The 20,731-nt window shown below is 37.8% G+C and overlaps 1 protein-coding gene across 9 annotated transcripts in view; it reads left to right on the top strand.

The window, feature by feature from the left end:
• The window catches only part of ZNF385B (zinc finger protein 385B), a 154,091-nt gene that overhangs the window by 67,200 nt on the left and 66,160 nt on the right, over positions 1-20,731 (top strand). Inside the window, exon 2 of one of the 9 annotated variants that reach the window (XM_068196014.1) lies at positions 12,625-12,774. The exons of 6 other annotated variants lie outside the window; for them this stretch is intronic. Coding sequence is in view for 1 of the 3 variants with exons in the window: in XM_068196017.1 (XP_068052118.1) it covers positions 13,254-13,289 (36 nt within the window). In the remaining 2 variants the exon portion in view is untranslated. Of the gene's footprint in view, positions 1-12,624; positions 12,775-12,991; positions 13,290-20,731 lie in introns of those variants that run through there. 2 more of the 9 variants (XM_068196017.1, XM_068196013.1) reach the window with 2 other exon arrangements.

Here is a 20,731-nt window from a genome sequence, read left to right as displayed (position 1 = left end):
ACATTATGGGAAGATGGAACATTTACTTTTGCAAAACTTGCCTACCCTGTAGATTTTCCTTGATACACTGTATTAGTTCTGTAAGGAATTTTTCTCTTGCTGAAAGATGGGCAACTAATTTAAAACCAGTTGCAGGACAGAGATACTGAAATATATTAACTTTAATAATTTTGCAGAAGTGACTGCTTTCTCTTTTTTTATGGTTTTGTTACCTCGAACTATGGTGGCACTGGCTGCAGCCTGTCTGCATCACTTGTGCATAGCCTGGAGAGGTGTCATTCACCAATGAGAGTGAAGTAAAGTGCCCCAGCAGCTTTGTGGAGCAAGCCATATTTCTCAGCAGCACAAGTTCAAACCCTGCTCAAGGCTTACACCAAGTCAAAAAGGAACTTGTGAAAACATTTCTTTTGCTAGATCTATTGTTCAGAACTTTCTATTTTGCTGAACTAACTGTAGAAGAGAAACATGCTTCTGGGTAAGTAATTCCATGTGGAGGCTGAAATCTGTCTTTCAAGCAGCTGCATAATAGAGCGCTGTATGCTTGCTCCAGCTGTATGGAAGGAGAAATGTTTGGCTGATTTATTTTTAATAGCAATCCATTACTGAAAGCTGTACTAATTTGCTGCAGTTTAGGAACAGAGTAGTCAAATTTGGAAATCTTAGCACTGTGAGTGACTGTGATCTATTTTTTTAGGTACTTTTTATCTTTGGGTAAACTGTGTCAAAGAAATACAAATGCCAAAATCAGCATTTGAACTTTTTTTGTGCCTGTTTAGATGGCAATCATGACATTTTTTGAAGGAAGGCTCTAAATGAAAATTTTTGTTACTAAGTCCATTGGAAGAATGTATTTCTTAAATATGAAAATAAATGTTTCTTATTTGTGAATCTAGTGATAGTTCACTGTAAAAAATTGATGCTTAATTATTGCATATCTTTAATTCTCTTGTATCATTATGCTGCTAAAATCTGTTGACTAATATTATTTATATAATAGTTTTAATAAGCACAAATATTAGCAGCATTTGAAATAGGGAATGCATTCCAGTGTATATTAAAGAAGAACTTGAGCTTATTAAGGTTCTGAATTGCTAATGTGTTGCAGATTATATACATTGCTTAACTGCAGTGTTAAAATGTGCATGATGCATTCAAAAAGTTCCTCTTACAATGCCTTGTTAGGTAAAAAACATAAATGCTCTCTTCTATCCTCAGTCCTGTTTATAGTTAAATGATTAGTTTGTAGAAAACAGCTTTAATTTTTTTTTCATACAAGGCAACCTTGACTGGAGGAATGTCATTGGTAGGTTTTTCAGCAGTTGAAATAAATAGTAATAGAATGCTCATTTTCTGTGATTTGAATGTTTAAATTACTTTTTGTTCTATATAGGTATGATCATCCTTGATAAGAAGTAAATTACAAAATTACATCTTATAGGATTCCTTTGCTTCTAAAACTACTATGTAATATTTCTCTCTTTTGTTAACCTAAACTGATGTGTGATAATTGAACATAATTTTTTGTTACTGTCACCTTATTTAACTTTCTAAAAACAAGAAAAAGGCCTGGAGAGGTGATTTTGTGAGGTAGAATTTAAGATTAGTGCAGAATTTAGCTTAGCCTGGTTGAGTTGATGAGATTTCAGCAAATTCATGCAAAAGGTTACATGTTTGTATGTGCTTCAGGAGGGTTAATACAGCTACTTCATAAGCATTTATCACTCATCCTTTTTCTCTTCATATATGTGTCTGTGACACACATATGTTTTGTCTGATGATCTTAATTTTATACCTTGGGTGCTGGATTGTTTGTTGTGGATAATTGCTTTCTGGTTTTTCTAGAGCTTTGCTTCTCTGTCATTTTGTATGCTCAGATACAGTCACAATAGTAATTTGCTGTGTTGCACAGAAATACATGTTGCAGCAGGTTTAACAAAGAAGCCTGAGAGAAATCTGGTGATTTGGTTGGTTGTTCCTGTTCATTTACTTGATTTCAGCAATCTCTATTTAGAAATGTGTTAATTCTGTCTGAAATTGGAGCAATCCACATCTTCCATTCAGCCTCAGGATGCTTTGTTAAACATCACCAGACACAGTTTCCCTGTGCTGCCACTATCGTGGTAATGTCTAGATTTACATTTATCTTCGGCTTCCCAGCGTGGCTGATCTGAGTGCCCACAGAATGGGCCACTCTGCAGGGCAGTGCAGACAGCCCAAAAATCTTGGATTGCTCCTGTCTCCTGGGAGACAAGGCATAGGCAGTGGACAGTCCATGCTGACCAGGCATCATCTGCCTGCAGCTTTGGCTAGCAGGTGACAAGCCCAAAAATGGTTTGCCAGCTGAGAGAGAAAAGTGAGTCCAAAAAATGGTGTCAAGCCTTTGGGGACAGTGGGACTGGGATTAAAGTAAAGGAGAAAATTCTGTCTATTCAGAAAGTGGGAAGAAAAAAAAAAACAACAAAAAGAAAACCCCAATGAACAACAAACCCCCAAACAAACCAAACTTGACTAATGGAAAAAGTTCCAGTTTTAACCCATCAAAACTGCTTTATGCAGAACATACAGCTCTGTTACACTGAGAGAAAGAATCTATTGAGAGAGGAAACCCAATAAAACTTGGGAACTTGTGCACCAAATAAGATACAAATTTTGGCAAGAGCTGAGCAATACAAGTGCTGGCAAATGGAGAAAAACATCTGACCTGTACTGGTACCAGTGACTATTTTGACCCTGCTGTCGAGGAAGCAGGGACCAGAACTGAGTCACAGGGACAAGAGACAGCAGTGGGGGTCAGGAAGGGTCGTGGAAAAAGGGAGGGTTTGAACAGGACTCTGAACTTGTGGGAGGTGTCTGAGTAAAGAAGGATAATCCATACATACAGAGGTAGTCTGCTGTTACTTTCCCAATTATATCTTCTAAAGACAGTAATTTAAAAAGGAAAGATGAAACCACATGTATAGGTAAGCAAGAATTTCAGTAATGCAGCACTGGTAGTGAACAGTGTGCAAATAAAATTTGTGTCAAAGGTTTGTGTTTAGATAGATGAATATCCCAGATGCGTGTACAGATTTCTTGATTTTCCAGTGGAATATTTGGGTTTTTTCAGTACTTGAAAATTTGGCCTTTAGGGAGAAGATGCTTTTACATGCTGTAATACTGAAATACTTTGAGCAAAGTTTAAAATTATATTCTATGGCTGTAGAGAAAATTGACATATTTTGGATGACTTATTAAAATATTCTTATGGTTGATGGTGTATTTGTATTTGAATAAATTCAGGAAATAGTAATCCAAAGCTGTTTCAATCCAGCACTGCTGTAAACAAACAGAAAAATCTAATCATTTCATCACTTAAAGCTGCTTAAACCTTCAGGAGAAAAAGGGTTACTACTTAAATTTCAGATGAAAGGGGTGTTTTGTGAATTCATCTGTGTCATGTATTCATACCTGAATTAAAATGAGCCATGATGTACTGCACTTTCTCAGGAATATTACATACATTTCCTTGTTCTAAAACATGCACAAGTTTGAAGTGTGCAAATAGAACTGAAAGAAACTTTGCAGTAGTTTCTCCACAAGCAGGAAGCCTAATATTTACACAACAATCAATAGAGTAAAGAACATGCAGACAAGCAGCACTCTCTCCTACAAATGTTGGTTTGACTGGTAAAAGAAGGTAGGATCTATCTGAACAACAACTCGATTTTAAAAGCTAGACCTGTTTGGCTGGGGATGGGTTTGGCTTGAATTCTGCAGAACCTTGCTGGCCATGGTTTGGAGTTGTGCAATTAAAACAAGGGATTGTTTTTCAGTATGTTATATTTGGAACGGTTTTCTCCCGCTGTAATTTCTGGGATTTTGATCAGGTCATTCAGTAGTGTTTTGGTGAGACTCTAATGAAGATAAGTTAAAGAAAAATCTGATCCTGGTACAGCTTGCTGTGCAGAAAAAAAAAAAAAAAGTAGTTTCTTTATGTATGATTAACTTACATATTTCTCTAATTCTTTGCAGTCATATTTATTTGTTTGTTCTGTGTGCCTTTAGGGAGATTTTTGTCATCACTGTGGGAGGGAAGGTAAAAGTGCAAGAACGCACTGACCTCAGTGCAAACCAGAAAGGGACAAGAAAGGACAGGTGACAGTATACTTTTATTTCTTGTTATTCTCTGATCTACAAGCCTAATGTTATTATCTCACAATAAAAGTTGGCAGTTTTCAATTCAAGCAAAAAGTTGCTGAATCCAGGAACCTGTAAGAGGAAGCTAAACATGTCTCTTGTTTTCATCATCCTTCCTGCAAGAACTCAGAAAAGTACTGTCTTTTCCCAAGTTCAGTGGGTAGGAACAATTGCTAGTCACACGTGCTACCTACAGAGAATGGTTTACAGAAAAACCTGCCTGTCCTCAAACCCCTGAAAAAAACCTGTCCATTGGAATGAAAGGAGGCAACTGGGAGATTGGGGCTGAGCTAATTTTTTTTGGGTTTGAGGGTGGATATTTTGCTCTCTTACCTTGGTAGTGTTTTCCTCTGCTGCAGTGGTTGGGACCAGGTATGCAAAGGTGCTGGCTATGGCATCAGCTTTAGAAGTCACATACTCCTTTCAGAGGCTGGTCAGAGTTTCTGGGATGTTGCTGAAATCTCTCTGAGGCAAAGATGAGGCTAGGGAAAGATGATTTCTGACACTTCAGAAGGTGCATCAATAAACAAATGATTAGGTGGACAGGCTTAGCAAATTCTTTCATATACCAAGAGTCAGTGAATATATGAGAAATGCCCTCAGAATTTTAAGAATCCATTGCAGTGGACAGCGTCAGATAATCTTAATTGGGTAATATCTATCAGTTTTAATTTGATCAAGCTTATATGCACTCAAGTTACTTATAATAGCTGTTCTCAGAAGTGACTTGGAGCTTAAAGCAGTAACAAATTCAAACTAGGCAAGGAAAACTTCAACTAATAGACTGGCATATGTTATTGAGAAACGTGGTCTTGCAATAAAAAGAAATGTGCAAACCTTCTAGTTAAATGTGTTGCCTGTTGTATTAATACAAACCAGATAGTGAAATTCAGCTTATACTATGAAACCAAATTTGATTTTGTAGTCTTTGTGGTTGAAATATGTGTTATTAGGTAATATCATTAATAGTTTTTACCAAAGAGAAATGTACCTCAGTCTTCCATGTTTCAAAGGGTAGCGTACCCCAAAGAACTTTTAGGTACACCCTTGAGGCATAAATCTAAACCAATGTCCAGTGCTCTCTGTTAAAGCAGATTGCTTCACTTGAAGAGGTAGAGACTGGCATGACAGTGATAAGTGCAGTTATCCACAAGTGATGAAGCATCTCACCAGATCTCACCATGATTAACACGAATACTTTCTGTATGTTATTTTCAAAACCCACCTGCTGGCCATCCTGGATCTTCATGACCACACAAAGCTTCATTTGCATTGCTTTCTTTTTTAGCACCTTCCTTGTATGGCTGTGCTTGTGTGGTAATTGTATAAAAAGAGGGTAGCTAGGATACTATTTCTGAAGTGATTTTTTTCCCTCTGCTTTTAGCAAGTATTTACACAGTAACTAAAGTGTATGCCCTTGGTGATGCTGTGATTTGTGCTAAAATGAAGTTGATAAGTACAGAATCAGATTGTTCTTTGTAGATTCTTATGGGGAACCTGAAGAAAGAGCTTTCAGAATGGAGGAAAGAAAATTGCTTTTTGAACTCTTCCCCTTTGTGACTGTACAGCAGTACATGCACTACTACTAAATGTCAAGGCATCTGTCCAATGCAAAAGAATGCCCAACTTTGTCTTTCTATACCTTGCTCCTGGTTACCTGTATTTCTTGTTCAATAAAGCACACATTCATACCTTTCACCACATTACACAAACCCACCACACTGCTTAACAGCTTGGAATGGTGTTCTAAGCCTGTAGAATAACCTATTTTGATTGGCTTAGAAAAGGCTGATAGTAGTAAAACCCCAAAACATAACACTGTCCCCCAAAAATGCTAAACATGTCAAAGAGTTCTATAGTTGTGTTCAATTTAAAGTATTCTTTGTTCATTGTTGCAAATAAACTGAATTAGACTGCATCCTTGTATATAGTATATGCATTTAAAAATAGGATTATAAGTATTGCAGACTCTGGAGACATAAATTACTTTTATGTTGCTTAAGATTACTCAGGAATACAGCCCTACAGTGTTATTGGGAAAGTAGTTCTTGCTGCCATGTATTAGGAGGCTTTCATGAAACTAATGGGCAGAATGTAGTAGTTACAGCAAGTGGCTGTCACATTAGTCAGGTACAGATCAGCTTCTCCTTTAAAAAGTTCTATATATTTATAAAACAACACCCAATGATTACTTTTTAAAAGGAATGGGGAAATATATACTTTTGTTTACATTCCTTGGCTTTTTAGGTTTTTGTGGTGGTGGTGGTTTTTTTGGTTGTTTTTGTTTTTTTTTTTTTTCTTCAGGAGGTTTTAGGTTTACTTCAGGGTACATACCAAATTAGAAGAATTCTGAAAATGTGGCTAATTCTTAATAGAGTTTGGCAATACTTCTGGGCCTGCTATTAGGCTGATTCATGGGTTTTATTTCCAGTGCAAAAATGAACCATTTTTTTTTTTATATTACCAACTGCTTTTTAGTGCCTTGAGATAGCATATATTAAAGTCTGTCACCATGGTGTGGTGACACAGCCGAAAGAAGTCGAAACGTCAATAACAGCTCTGAAAAATCATTCTGAAATGGTCTTTGAAAATTTAGCACCAACTTCCTGGTAGTAGCACAGCAGAACAAGAGAGCACGTGAAGAGAGAGTGATTCAAAGTGTTCAAAGGTTTTGAAAGGATTGAGGAATAAGGATAAACTCAGTCCTATGGTTTAACTGAAAAAGTGCTTATATGCTTGTGTGATTTTGACAGCAATGAAAGAGTAGCTGTTCAGCCAGTAAAAGACATGGGGAATACTAGGAGGAGAAGGAGTAGGGTGTCCATCTCTCTTTCCCATTCTTTTTATAGCTTATGGTATCTGCTGAGCTATAAAGCTGAATGATCAGGTTTTAGAAAGTTCCTTGTGACTGCTGTCCTTTACCTTGAAATTTTTATCTTATAATGCTGGTCTTGTTGGAAGCTTTGCTGCCTGTTGTGGTGGGATGAGGAGCTGGCCTCTGAAGTGGTATGTTGTATTTCTGACGTGCTTTAAAACAAAAGGCTGATCGCCATCTCCACTGTCCATCAGTTGCTTCATGTGCTGCAGGTCACACTCTCACAGGGCTCAAAGTGCCATTTCTGGCGTGCTCAATGTTTATTCTTTACTCATATGATTTCTCTGAGGCTAGTGGAATTAATCTAATGGACAAGAGCACGTGTGAGAATAGAAATAGGATCAGCAATCCACAAAATCTGCTCTTTGTTCAGTTTAAATGGAAGATAAGTAAATTCATAAAAGGGGGGGAGGTATTTTCATTTTAGTTTTGTATCTTGAGTGCAAAGGAGTCCATGGGGAGTGATGTACATTTCTGCTTAAGTAAACTCTAGCTGTAGAACAAAATTAATCAGTTTTTCACTGAGTGTACTCAATAGGAAGGGATATACTTCAAGATGAGCAGTGTTAGAGACTACATAATTACTCTGTGGTTCTGTGCTCTTTAAATTTTAAAATTATGGTAATTATCACATTTAAAATACATTTTATAAGTTTTAATATTAAAAATACAATTGAAATACAAGTGAAACTGATATTGAAACACATGAAAATGGGCTGCACTCACTAATTTCATTACTTTCTGATCTTCCTTTAAAAGTCCTAAGCTATTTGATTTTCATGCCTTTCCCTTGGGTCACTTTCCTTTTGCTTTATTGAATAGATTACTTTGGATATTGGTTTTCTCAAATATTAAGCTTTTGAAATGCCATTCATTTCTTCTATCTCATTATTCCTAATTATAACCATGGTGTATTAAACTAAGGGACAGTCTTTGCTTACAGTATTTATGTCTCAAACATTTGTGGTCCAGTGAGGGGTTCAGATAGTAATTTCCTTTTAAATTAATCCTGGTATTAGAGGTAGGAATGATGTTGTCTGGTTGAACTGAACAGTCATTAAAATATTAATGACTCATTAAAATATTTATTTTTAAATTGTTTATTTCAAGTCAGCTCACAGATACTTTTTGAACAGTGCTTTCCCCGCAGTGAAGTTAGTGACTGGTTGTGTCCTGGTCACCAGGATCATAAAGGTGACACTGGGAATTCTGCCATTTGGGTTCTGCTGTTCCTTTGCATGCAGCAGCCTTGGAGCTACTTTTAGTGGCATTCTCTGTGCATGTGTGGTGCTTTAAAACACGTTTCATTACATGAGAGGTCTTTAAGCCAAATGCTTAGTTCCAGCAGCTGTAAATGGTATCACTTTACTGTTTTAGCAGTCTGCCTGTGGGATATTAGGAGCACTATCATTTTACTTTCTGAGTCCCTGTTCAGGTTTGGCCATTAAGAAATAGTGTCAAATAATGAAAGGGATGGGATGCTATTACAGCTTAATAATAATGGAACAAACAAGCAAACAAAAACAAGTAAATAACTTTCTTTCTACACGGTTCCAATCAAATTAAATGTGAAGACTTACTATATTGTGGTGTGATACTTAAGAGCTAGTAATAGTCTTAATGTTCCAAAGATACATTACCAGTATTTGAGTAGCATTTTGAGTTAACAGGAATAAGCAGCTTTTGTGAACTGAGAGGGTGAGTTGATTACAGAAAAACTAACCACAGAACATACTTTCAAACTTTCTAATACTTGGTCTAAACAGGAAAGATTCATCCAGATACATTTAACATTCTGAGTCTGCAAACCTTTGGATTTATTTTGCTCCTAGTTGAAGTTGTAAGATTTGGGAAATGCTTCTGTTAGAATGGCCTGAGAAGTACTTTGAGATGTAGTTATGGAAGTCTGACAAAAATTAGGATCTCTGCATTGTCTTTGCTTTTTAAAATTAAACAAAGGAAATGCTTCTAATTGAAAAAGAGGAATTTCTTCTTGTAAATCAAAACATCAGAGATTGAAGCCCTAGACCCTTAGTGCAAAGAAAGTGTAAGAAATATTAAGAAGCATAACGAAGTTTCTACAAAGTCAGTATTTTGTATCCAATTGTGAGTCATTCAGTACTTAAAAGTGATGTAATAGTGTCAATTATGAATACAAATCCAGGGGAAATTTTAAGGCCTTTCATCAGAATTTTAAAACCATGATACCCTAAGGATTAATTCCCTCAGGAAATATGAACATAAATAATGGCATATCTGTTACTCACCTCTGAGAAAATTTACAAACTCCAATTAAATTGCATCTGGAATGTTTGTTCACACCAAAAGGATCGAAAAGATGAAAGATGGATTTTCATTTGAAAAAAGACCAGCAAGATTTCTTAATTTGAGCTGTTGCAAGGCCTTTGCATGGTGGCTGTGGCAGCTCTCCCATGCTCTGCCCAGGCCCCCTGCTCCAGGGCAGCACTGCAGCTTCTCTCTGCCAGACTTCTTGAGGGAAAGGCCTCCCACATCTGTGCCTTCACACCAAGAAAGTCACCTTTTCACAGACAAGGAACTTCTTAGCAATACAGCAAGACAGTGGTTAAATCTCTGCTTTTAGTGGGTATTGCTAGAAGTTGCTGGATGATCTGTAGTTTTGTTTGCCAGTTTCTGCATCATTCTTTTTTTTGTGATTTAATAAACTTTAAAAACTTTATATATTTGACCTCTGTTTACTATTTGTCTTAAATGCAGTTCTCCCTCTGCACTTAGGTAGTCTGAGAGCCCTACTCCTTCACCCCTGAATTATCCAGATACTGTTCTTTATTTATGGTATTTAAAAATAGAAATATAGAAGCTGAAATACTAGGCAAACTGCTAGCACTGCAAGTCAAGAGTTTGTAATAATTTCAGTCACATGAAGGAAAGATTCATACTTTGTCTGAAGAAGTTACATGTCTCGTTTTTTCTCAGGTTTCCTTAAATAAATTAAGCTGTGCTTCACATAGATACTAGTGCAGTGTACCTCATGACAGTTTTGTGTGAATGGCTACTAAGTTTTAAATACACACCATTTCATTATGCCTCATATATTATGAATCTATGCTAATCTTCAAATGCAACTTGTCCTTGATATTATCAGTGTCTTGCTTTGTTTCTTTTTGAATTCCATCTGGAATTTTTCATTGAAACTTATTTTCCAAAAGTCTTTCCTCTATAAAATAGTCTTTCCATATAGCACTTTAAACTGAAACTTTTTATTTCCTTTCCCCACACATATTTCTTTAAATTATGTTTCAGGGAAGTTTTTTTTTTTGCTCCCAAGGTGAGAGCAATTCAAAACATGTTTGATAAAAATACCATTGGGGCTAAGTCTGAGGCTGCCATTCAACTTGTTTCCTTTTCCCTTTGAGTTTTACCTCATACTATGGTGTGTGGACTTCTCTCCCTTCCATTTAGTCTTGACTGTGGGGGCACAAGGATCAGAAATGTCATTGTGGTTTATTATTCTTATTTTCATCATCATGGGAGGTGGTAGACTCACCTTCCCTGGAGGTGCTTATGAAAAGATGGCCTGTGGCACTCAGTGCCATGGTTTAATTGACAAGGTGGTGTTTGGTTGTAGATTGGACTCAATAATATCAAATATCTTTTCCAACCTAGTTAATTCTGCGATTATTATTATCACTACTAATATTAAGATCTGTCTTTTCCATTTCAGTCTCCTTTTCAGAGAGGTATAGAATTGGACTCGGCAATCTGTCAGCAGTGATGTGCCAGACTGTATTTTTCTGTCGGTAGCTGGGGCTGTGAGGTGGCTCAGACCCAGAATCCAGCAGCTGCTGCTGTGGGTGGGGTGGTGCCCGGGTCTCCTGCTGCCCCTGATAGATGCTCTTCCAGTGGGTGCATTGTGTGCAGTTCTTGGGCATCCCTGTCAGAGGGGCTGCTGCCTCTCTCCTCCATCAGAGGAGAGCACTTTCTCTTTTTGAAGCGAGCTCTTCTCTTGCTGGGCATCTGCCCAGGAGATTTGCCTAAGATGTGCAATCTGTGCGATTGGGCAAGCCTAGAGCAGGACCTGCTGAGGCAAAGCTGAGGTTGGATTAAGGTAACTCCTGAGTGGAGAAGGAGCTCATTTAAAATATGGTCTTGCCCTCTTTTTGATGAAGTTGCTTTTATATTCCTACTCCTTCTGTTTGTTGTTGTGATTATTCACATCTTGTCCCTTAGCCCCGAGATGAGTGATGTCTGAGATGCTGAATTGTATCTTCTTCTCCCTCAACTGATAGAAAATTACTTGCTCAACAGAACAAAAAGTAGTGATTTTTAAGGCTTTTTTTCCCACATTAAACACCTTTTCTTTAAAACTAAAATAAATCTGTGTGTTTAATTTCAGTTTATCATTAAAATGTTCTCACTCAGCTGGAAACTCCCAGGGTGGAGGAACAGACCTCCAGTGTTACTGCCTGCCTGCCCTTTCATATATTAACATTTAATATTTTTGCTCCTGTGTGAGCTCCAAAGTCAATTCAAGGCTTCTTAGTAAAAGCAGATTTTGTCCAATGTGAGCAAAAGCTCATGCTTGTCAGTGTGAAGTGTTCTTTCTGAAGTGTCAACAAAATATACTTTGGCACAGAGGCCAGGTTGTTGAAAGCTGAGGGTTCACAAGAGGCCACAGCAGAGGTGAAAGGAGCCTCAAGTGGGATGTCAGGGCTGTGGGGATCACAGGCAGGGGGTGAGAAAATTCAGTGACTGGGAAAGGGTGTGCAGGAATCTTTCAGAAGGGAGGCCTGGTGAGGAGGAGGAAGAATCTCTTGTATCTCATTTTCCTCCTTCTCTTCTGCATTATCCCCTACTACTTGTCTTGCTAGAGTATTCCTCCTGACTATTATCCTGCACCTTGCAGGAACAGATAAGCTCTGGTGATAAACAGATAACAGTCTGCTCATGGGGCAGGAAATTGAGGGGCTAAAGCTGCTCCTGCTGCTAGGGCAGGATCAGGCAGCAACCCCTGGGGACAGGTTGTGTGTTCATGCTACCACTAAGGTGTTGGGAGCAGGGCAGCGGTGTCAAGTTGAGGGTGAGGTGAAGGCTCTTGGACAGGAGAATATTCTTTCAGCTGTTCCTGACAGCTGCTTGCTCTGTCTGTGGGGTGGCTTTGCCATCAGGTTCTGATTAAATCAGGTTCTGATTTATTGTGTTTTGTTTGTACCAAACCAGGGATAATCTGCTATTTATAATTATCTGTAGAAATTCTCTGACTTCTCAACAACAGGGTTCAAGACAGAAGAGGTAAAACTTACTCTGATCCTGTGCATTCTGTTCACTCAGGAGCTGTGGGGAGATGGAAGGATTTCAAAACCTAGGACTGGAATCTGAAAGATGCCAAGTATCCCAGGGCTGAGTGCCCTCAGTTCCCATCAGCTGCAAGTTATACTGTAATATGAGTTAATGGGCCAGTGAGCAGTGGGATTCAGCTGTTAGTCTGAGCTTCTGCACATACTCTGTACAGGAAGGGTCGTGCTAGAGAGAAAGCAGATCTGTATGGCTAGAGGAAAAAATTCAAGGAGGGGAATCCTTGATTTTTTTCCTAGGTTGTGTTGCGTTTCTATGGATGAAGCAGCACTTTGTGTGAGGTGTTGAAGCACTTTACTTGGTGAGGAAGATGAAGCATGAAGCTTCTTTATTGCCTCCCATTTTGAGACATAGGAAGAGAAAATGTATATGTAAGAAGAGAGAATAAGGTAAGGGTCTTTGTGCAGTGACTGTTTTGTCCTTCAGGGTATGGGGCTGGAGTCAACATCTGCTGTGTTTATCTCGTGCCACAGCAGGGAGACAGTCTCCTTTGCCTCTTCAGTAGCAGCAGAACTACAGTGGGCAGGAGGAAAAACAAGGCTCTTTTGTCTTTGCCAATTTCTTTTTTTTTTTTTTTTTTGAGCAAGGCTCTGACTCAAAACTCACTATTGAAAATAAATTCCATTAGAACCTGAGACTCCGTACTGGCAAGTAGCATCCTATTACTAAAGAATAACCATTTCTTGAGCATTAAGATTGCTATTCAGCTGTTCTTTTGTCTCTATGGCAACTTTAAGAAGTAACAACAAAGCACTAGGTAATGTTGTCAGCCAAAAATCTGTAATGTTGATAGCAACAAAACGGATGCCAGTGCAGGGTCACTTACAGCCAGTAATTGATACTGCACCTATGGCTAAAGTCTAACAGCATGGGACACTTGGAAGCAGAAAATACACCAGAAAAAGTAAGGTTGATGTAATTGGCAGTTTTTATAAATTATACATGAGATCCTGCTTTAAAATTCAAAACTGTGGTTTACCTTCCCTAATGGAATGAATTGCATGGAAAGTGAAGAGCTCCTTGTATGTGCAATATATGTCATCTGGAGAGCAGCTCAAGCTTTCTTCTCTGTTTCTTGATGGAACAGAGAACAAGAGCTGCTTTAGAAAAGTGGAGTCAGTTCCTAAAGGCGATAAAAGTTGAAGTTCTCATCTAACTTCAGTGTTGATCTGAAAAAGGAAGTATGTTTAAAAAGAAAAGGCAATGCTTTTCTTAAAAATAATAAAAAGGGGTTGGGTGGGATTATCATCAGTTTTTGATCTTAATCTCATTGTGTCAGGGATTTGGAAGTTTCACTGACATGTAAAATTTGAAAAAAGTTCAGGGGGAAAAAGCCATGAGAAAATGAGACTGAACAGTGCTGAGACTATTGCTGGAAACCAGCTATGAGAGAAAAATTTTTTAAAAGGATGATTGATGTTAAAGCAGGGAGAATAGGAATTATAGTAGTTTTTATGTAGAGACATGCTAAATAAGGAAATCCATTTTTAAGAAAAAGTAGTGACAGATGTGAGATGTGTTAAGTTAATGAAAATAAAACTATTGTTTTGAGTAATTTTTGTCTGATATTTGACAAATCTATGTGAACTGCTGGTGCTGGATCTACTGTGGGAATTCTGCCTATTAATATGTATGTATGCATGTTGTCAGTGCAGTGTGTACCAAGACACCTTTTGCAATCTTGAATTAGGTGAATTTGAGTGCCACTTTGTCCAGTTAAAGTATCATGTTAGTGCTCTGTATTTTGTGAAAGTCTCACTGCATTTATTGAATGTGCAACCAGCTGTTCTCCAGAGCTTACTTGGCAGCATCAAACAAGCCCTATTTTGATGCAGGCAAACAGAACGGCTTCATTCACTGACAACAGCACAGGATACCAGCTGATGTCTTTCAGACTTGAGAAAAATGGACAGATACGCACATGGACCTTGGTTACCTGCTTGTGCCCTTCCTAAACAAAGCTAACATTAGTGTATTTTATTTAATTTGTTGTATTCTCATAATTTAGTCTACTTGTACTAAGAAACACAGCCAACTCTTGCTTAAAGTTCCTCTTGCTTGATATCCTTATTTGTTTTCATTTATCTCAGACATGAAAGCTTTCTGAACAGTCTTTTGGGTCTCAAAGTGTATAGGTAAACCCAAAGCATGCATTTCATTCAAATCAAATAATAAGAGTTTCTGAAGGTCCCAGTTATTTTGACTTTTTTAACAAAAGTCTTAATGAAACTGAAATTCTAACCTACATCATCATCAACCTTTCAAATGTCAGTGTGTTGTGTGACAAAACTTAAGCTGAGCTCTCACAGCATGTATTCAATTTTTTTTGCTTACAGCTTCTTCTGCTGTGCCATTTGAGATCAGATCAGCTTAAGGGAGCAATGCAGCCACTGTTGTGGGTAACACTGGAACATTTCAAAGGAGAGCACTGTTACAAGCTATTTATTACTTGGTGTTAACAGCTCCCTAACGGTCTTGTGAAAAGTTCAGAAATAGTTTGAATGAACTAATGAAATTTTTGTCTTGCTTATTTTCTCCTATATTTTTTTAAGTTTATACAAAGATGTATACTTCAAAAGATGGACCAGTTAAGAAAGCTGTCTTTGTAGTCAGCACTGAGGTGGCTCTTTACAAGGGATCTCTTCCAGATCAGGGCTTGAACTTGGTGTGAAGCTGCAATGATGAAAAGTGGAATAGCTTACAGGAAGGCTCCCAGGACAGCAGGCCACCATGGGTGGGGTGGGGACCCTCAAGGCAAGGTCTCCTTTGCTCTAAGAGCAAAGTGTGTGCATGGTGCTGAGGGAAGTGACATGGGGAAGAGTGAGGCACCCTGCATATTCTACCAGTTCTGCTGTCAGCACATCACTCTGCTATCAACAACTAAGAAAACTGTTCGGTTTTTTTTTTTACTTTTAACCTACTTATTAATTTTTGTCATATATTCAACTATAAGTAAAGCAGTACAAGATGAGAGAATGGTGGGAATCTTTTTAAGAGTGAAATCAGCTTGGGTAAACGTTCTTGATAAGATTAATTGATACGGGTCACTGCCAGTGGGGGTCTGTAGTTGCCAGGGCACCTAATGAAATGAACTTTTTCTAACGAGGGACAGGACAAGAGTAGCTCGTGAGCCTGACAGACTCCTTTTAGCAAAGTGGTTGTAGTTCAGGTACTGGAGGTTTTCCTGTACGTGTTTGCTCTCCTGAGAAGGGCAGTTATGTGTGTAAAGGTGCCAAATGTAGGTCTGTCACAGGAACAGAAGGCCACCAGGTAACTCCAGCCTGGCCTCCAGCTGAGCAGTGCCTGCTTAAGTCAGTATCCACTCAGGCTCGATTCTGTGAAGTCAAATCTGCTGACATGATCAGTGAAATTTTGTATCCCATTTTAGTCCTCTTCCCTTTGCTTGACTCCTTTGGGGAGCATTTCCCTCTTGACGTATTGTACATGTTGAATCTCACCAATTCTGTAAGTTGTTCAATCTACAAGCAAAGCTATTATTGTACTAAATTCCAGCCCTATAAACACTTCTGCATATATTTTTTTTTTTCTGTGCTTTATTACCAATGACAATTTTCTTTGCAAGCCAAATAGATATTTATCCTTTTGTAATACTGGCTTTTCCAGCACAAGCAAAACATGGAGCAGTGAGATTCCAGACCTTTAGGGAAAAGTGCTTGATATGTCTATATTGTTCTTACCTTTATTAGACAGAACAGTTCTTTCTTGCTGTTGAAGGATGATCCTTGAAATGCCTATGCAGTTGTTATAATTCCATCAATTATTCTGCATCATTAACTGCTATCATCTTTCTAATTGTTTTCCTTTATATTTTCTTTTAAGTAATTAAAGTTCCAGACTATGAGCAAGATCTTGACACTTGTCATTATTTTCTATCTACTCTTCAAATACCACATAATTTTTCCTTTAACTGTGAATGTATTAGGGATTTTTGTAGCTTCTTGTCAATAGATCTGTTAAAAGATATGATTTTTTTGAGATACATGTGTATCAAAAATACACAAAATTCCATGGAGCCAGTCTTTTTTTCCCACTTCTCTGCTAGATTTTCATTTACCTGTTCTTCTTTTCCCACTGTTTTGAGTGCTGTTTATAGTAAAGTGATTTCCATATAATGTGGTGTTTGACTGACATTTTAGATTTAAGGTACAATTCTTGTTTTATTTCACATACATGGATTGGATGACTTGAAATTCTGTGATTCCATGATCAGATTTTAAGCAAAATGCTTTGATACATGTAGGAATAATAGCTGAAAGTTGCTATCACTCTAGAAAGAGTAAATATATGTTATTGGATAGATATCTTCCTTTGTTGCCACTTGCACAAATCCTAACACCCTTAAATGAAAGCTTTCTGCTTTTTGCTGATTCAGTTCCCAGTGCTTTGCATGCAGGCTGGTTGTTACAGTAGATGTAAGGGACATGGCAACTAGCAGCTGTGCTCAGGGTGTCTTATCATGAACTTTGCTAGGAATGCATTATGAAACATTAGCATTTAAAATGAGATACAAGTGATATTTAGGAATAAAATTTGTAAATCTTGTATTTACTGTGAAGATAAGCAATGCTGCTTTTGACTATGACGCACGCTTGTCCTTAATATGAAAATAAAAGTGTTCCATGAACAAAAGCTCCCAGTTCCATTACAGCGGTGGAACTTTCCATTTCATGTGCAGTGGTAGCATGACTCTGTACAAATCACTTTGACAAAAATAGTATTTATATGAAGTGGAAAATTCCACTTGCAGAGTGAGAGGGAATTTTAGCAACCTTCTTTTCCCAGAATTTGCAACTACTCCTGTATTGAGAACTACTAAATTGTTCAATTGTCAACAACCAGATTTGACAGAAGTGTTAAAAGACTTTCTGCTTTACTTCTCCACAGGAATAGGTACATAATTCCAGAACTAAAATGAACACTGTTAGTGTTTATATTGTCTTCTGCACTTCAAGTGGAAAAGACTGCAAGTTCCATCAGAAAATAAAAATGCAAATTTGAAACAGAAATAAGTGTTCTTGTTTCTTAAGCTAGAGCATTTTACTGCTCTATACAGAGAAATATAGAGCTATTTCTATCTATTTTTATGTTACAATATTAAGCTTTTAAAGCTCTTGTGGAGGAAGGACCCACTTTTTTGCTGTAAAATGGACCCAATAAAATACATTGCATTGGGGTTCTCATTGATGTTAGCTGATAACATAGGGTTGTGGTTTTATTTGCTTCTGTAAAATTAGGTTTATTGATCGCTTGATCAAAACTCATGATAGAACTTTCTGAAAGATGTGGCATCCTTGAAATAAAGCAAGGCCATGCTTGTACTTCATAAAACAAGCTCCAGCTCCTGAATTAGGGACTTTGGTTAGAATCCTTAGGTTGTATGGCACTGAGTGTGTTCTGGGGTATGGTCTCACTCGGAAAGGCTGTATCTACTGGGCAGATACGTGGCATATTTTAAACCCATTCTGGAATGCATGATGAACTGTGAAATTATGTCTGGTGCATCCACAGAAACATACCAGCCGTGACCTTAACTAAGGAGCCAGTGTTTGATCCTTCCCTTGCAGATTTAGCATGCTACTGTAGCAGATATTTATATAAGGTGTCATAATTCAGACATCTGCACAGAAATGGAGCAAGAGTCCAATAGAAGTGGTAATAGATAGAGGAGTGGGTGGGCTGTGATGCCCTCCTTGCACTCCAAGTCACTCTGCACAACTCCCTGGCTGGGTTTCTCCTACAAGTGCTGCTCTGTGAAATGTCAGTTGTTCACCTCTTTCCAGTGAGTGTTGGCATGTTTCGTGTCCTCAGTGGGCTTCTCTGTGCAGCAGTTTGAGAACTCTTAGTCAGCAAAGAGCATGTAGCAGTTCCTGTGGATGTAGATCAAACTGATGACATGAAATTGGTAACAAATACTTGGGTACCTTGCTTGCTATTGCTTTGCACTGGGGAAGGTTCACTGTAGTGTCTGACCTGGCAGCTGCTGCTTCTACACAGAGCTCCTCCAGCTGAAGTTATTCAGCCAAATTTCACGCTTTTACCGCTGCTAATCCTGGCGATTCTCTGGACTTAAAAGGAATGATGACAGATTTGCACCAGGGTAATAGATCCATGTTTCAATTATTTGCCAGTGTTTTTCACATCACACATCATAGCCCCAGATCTCAAGTTTATAAAAGCAAGCTGCTTCTCTTGGTTTTGTAAATATGGGCAATTAAAAGGGAAAAGCAAAGTTATATTATAAAGTATTTTAAAGATTTCTTTGTGTCTAAACATATACTCATCAAATGCCTTCCACTGTGACTTCAAAATCTTACATGAATAATTCTTTCTCCAAGAATCTGGGTAGCATTTCAGTGGTTTTGCTTTCCCTTTTTTGCTGGGAGTGGCATTATAGCTACTAGAAACATCACTGGGGGTGGAAGCCACGCCTTTGCAATAGCAGTGTTTTTCCTCCTTTGAGCTTTTTGCCAGTTCTTTCCACTTCACAAAACCAAAACACCCTTTCTTTGAATCATATAGTGTCAACTCTCATTGTTAAGTTTTGAATAGTTTAGACATACAAAGTCATATTTCAAACCATATGCTTTCTGTTAAATGTGCATTGGCTTTAGTCAGAAAATCCTCTCTTCAGTCTTGCCAATCACAAAGTATGACACAAGGTTTGAGACGTGGTACTCTTGAGAATTAATAAGAATGTTTGAATGTGAATTTAAAACACAGTGATTGGGAATTTTAGCACATTCTTAAATCAGGCATCAGAACAGGGAGGAAAAAAGTGAAGGGCTCATTGCTTCTTACTCACTACTCAGAATTACAGGCTCAATTATTTACCACAGTATATAACCAGGGATTTAGAAGTGAAAGGGAAATACACTACCTGTTCCAGAGGCAAGCTGGAGTCTTTCTGATGCTTAGATTCAACTTTAAACTAGCATTTAGGATACTGAATATCAAGTATTGATTATTGCTTTTAAAATTAGAGTGAAATCTTACACTTATTTTTAAGATAGGGAAAAGCATTATTTATTAGAACTGAGGGGAAGTTGCTTTTTAGTAGGAAAAAAATGACAGAATAACCATCTTGCCTGGTTTTTAATTATGCAGCAAAATGTTGCAACATGATAACACACCAAAAAACAGTCGTGAAAGCAGTTCTGAAAAGTGGATTGAGGTTTTTTCTGTAAGATATCCTTATCAGTATATTTATTTTTATCAAGCATACTGTAAGGGTTTGAAAGTTCTTTTAAAGAAGCCCTAATAAGAACACAGCTGCAAACTGTCTCATGGTAGAGGCAAGTCAGGAAATGCGGCAAGAATAATTTGGCTAAACTATAAAATTCCTACAGACTCAAGCACAAGAGCTGTATGTAGGGGTAGGAAATGGAAAAGGGTTTAAATTGCTAAGAATGATGAAAAAAGAGCAACATGCATCTGTAGGGAAAAATTAGAAAATAAAATGAGACTGAAATAAGCATCAAACATAAAGAAATCTTTCTCTAAGTGCACTTACAATACTTACAGAGTACCAAATTAAAATTTGGATTGTTATTATGAGAGTCAGATAAAACCAAAAGTTTGGGTTGTATGTAGCCAGTTTGTAATTACTTTTTGTTAGAAAAATCCGTTATGTTCTGTTCATGTGACAGTTGCCAATATAAACAAAAAAATCCTGCAAGAACAGGTCAGAGTGTATCGATGAGCCAGAATCTTCAAAGCACTGTCTCTGACAGACACAGCACAAGGATACTTGCATGGATGAAAATACAGATCTGTGGTACTTGTAAAAAAGACTCCAGAGCAGTGACAGAACTGATGGGGTCACAGTAATTTTAAAAGAGAAGAACAAACTGAATAACTTTAAGAACTAATAGGTTATCTTCCCTTTGAAGAAAAGGAAAAATGAATTATGCCAAAGTATAGAAGGGAAATCAGGAGCTGAGTAATAACCAATGCAGCGCATGAGCAGGAATCCCTATTCTGGGAATGCAGGACTGGATTGCTGTGTTCGGAAGGTGAACTTGAGTTAACACTGCCATGTTGTCAGCTTAAAGAGATACCATCCTGAGAGAAATAACCAGGAACACAAAGTGTCAGGCATGAAGTTTGACTGAAATTACACTGCAGGGAAGATGAGGGCTAGTTCAGATGAGTCTGGATGACGATAAGATGCATTAGTGCTCAACAAAGTTTTTCTTTTCTGCTGTTACTGACTTGGTACTCTCCATTTCATAACCATGCTTTCAGCTTGACCAGCTCACTGGTCTGCTTGAAGGCAAGTTTCTCTTTTGTTGGTTTGTGTTTGTTTACAACTGGTCTGATCCCCTG

This window comes from Anomalospiza imberbis, chromosome 7 (assembly GCF_031753505.1).
Source record: "Anomalospiza imberbis isolate Cuckoo-Finch-1a 21T00152 chromosome 7, ASM3175350v1, whole genome shotgun sequence".
Lineage (NCBI taxonomy): Eukaryota > Metazoa > Chordata > Aves > Passeriformes > Viduidae > Anomalospiza > Anomalospiza imberbis.
Note: the sequence above shows the minus strand (reverse complement) of the source record. Positions and strands in the feature narration are given on the sequence as shown.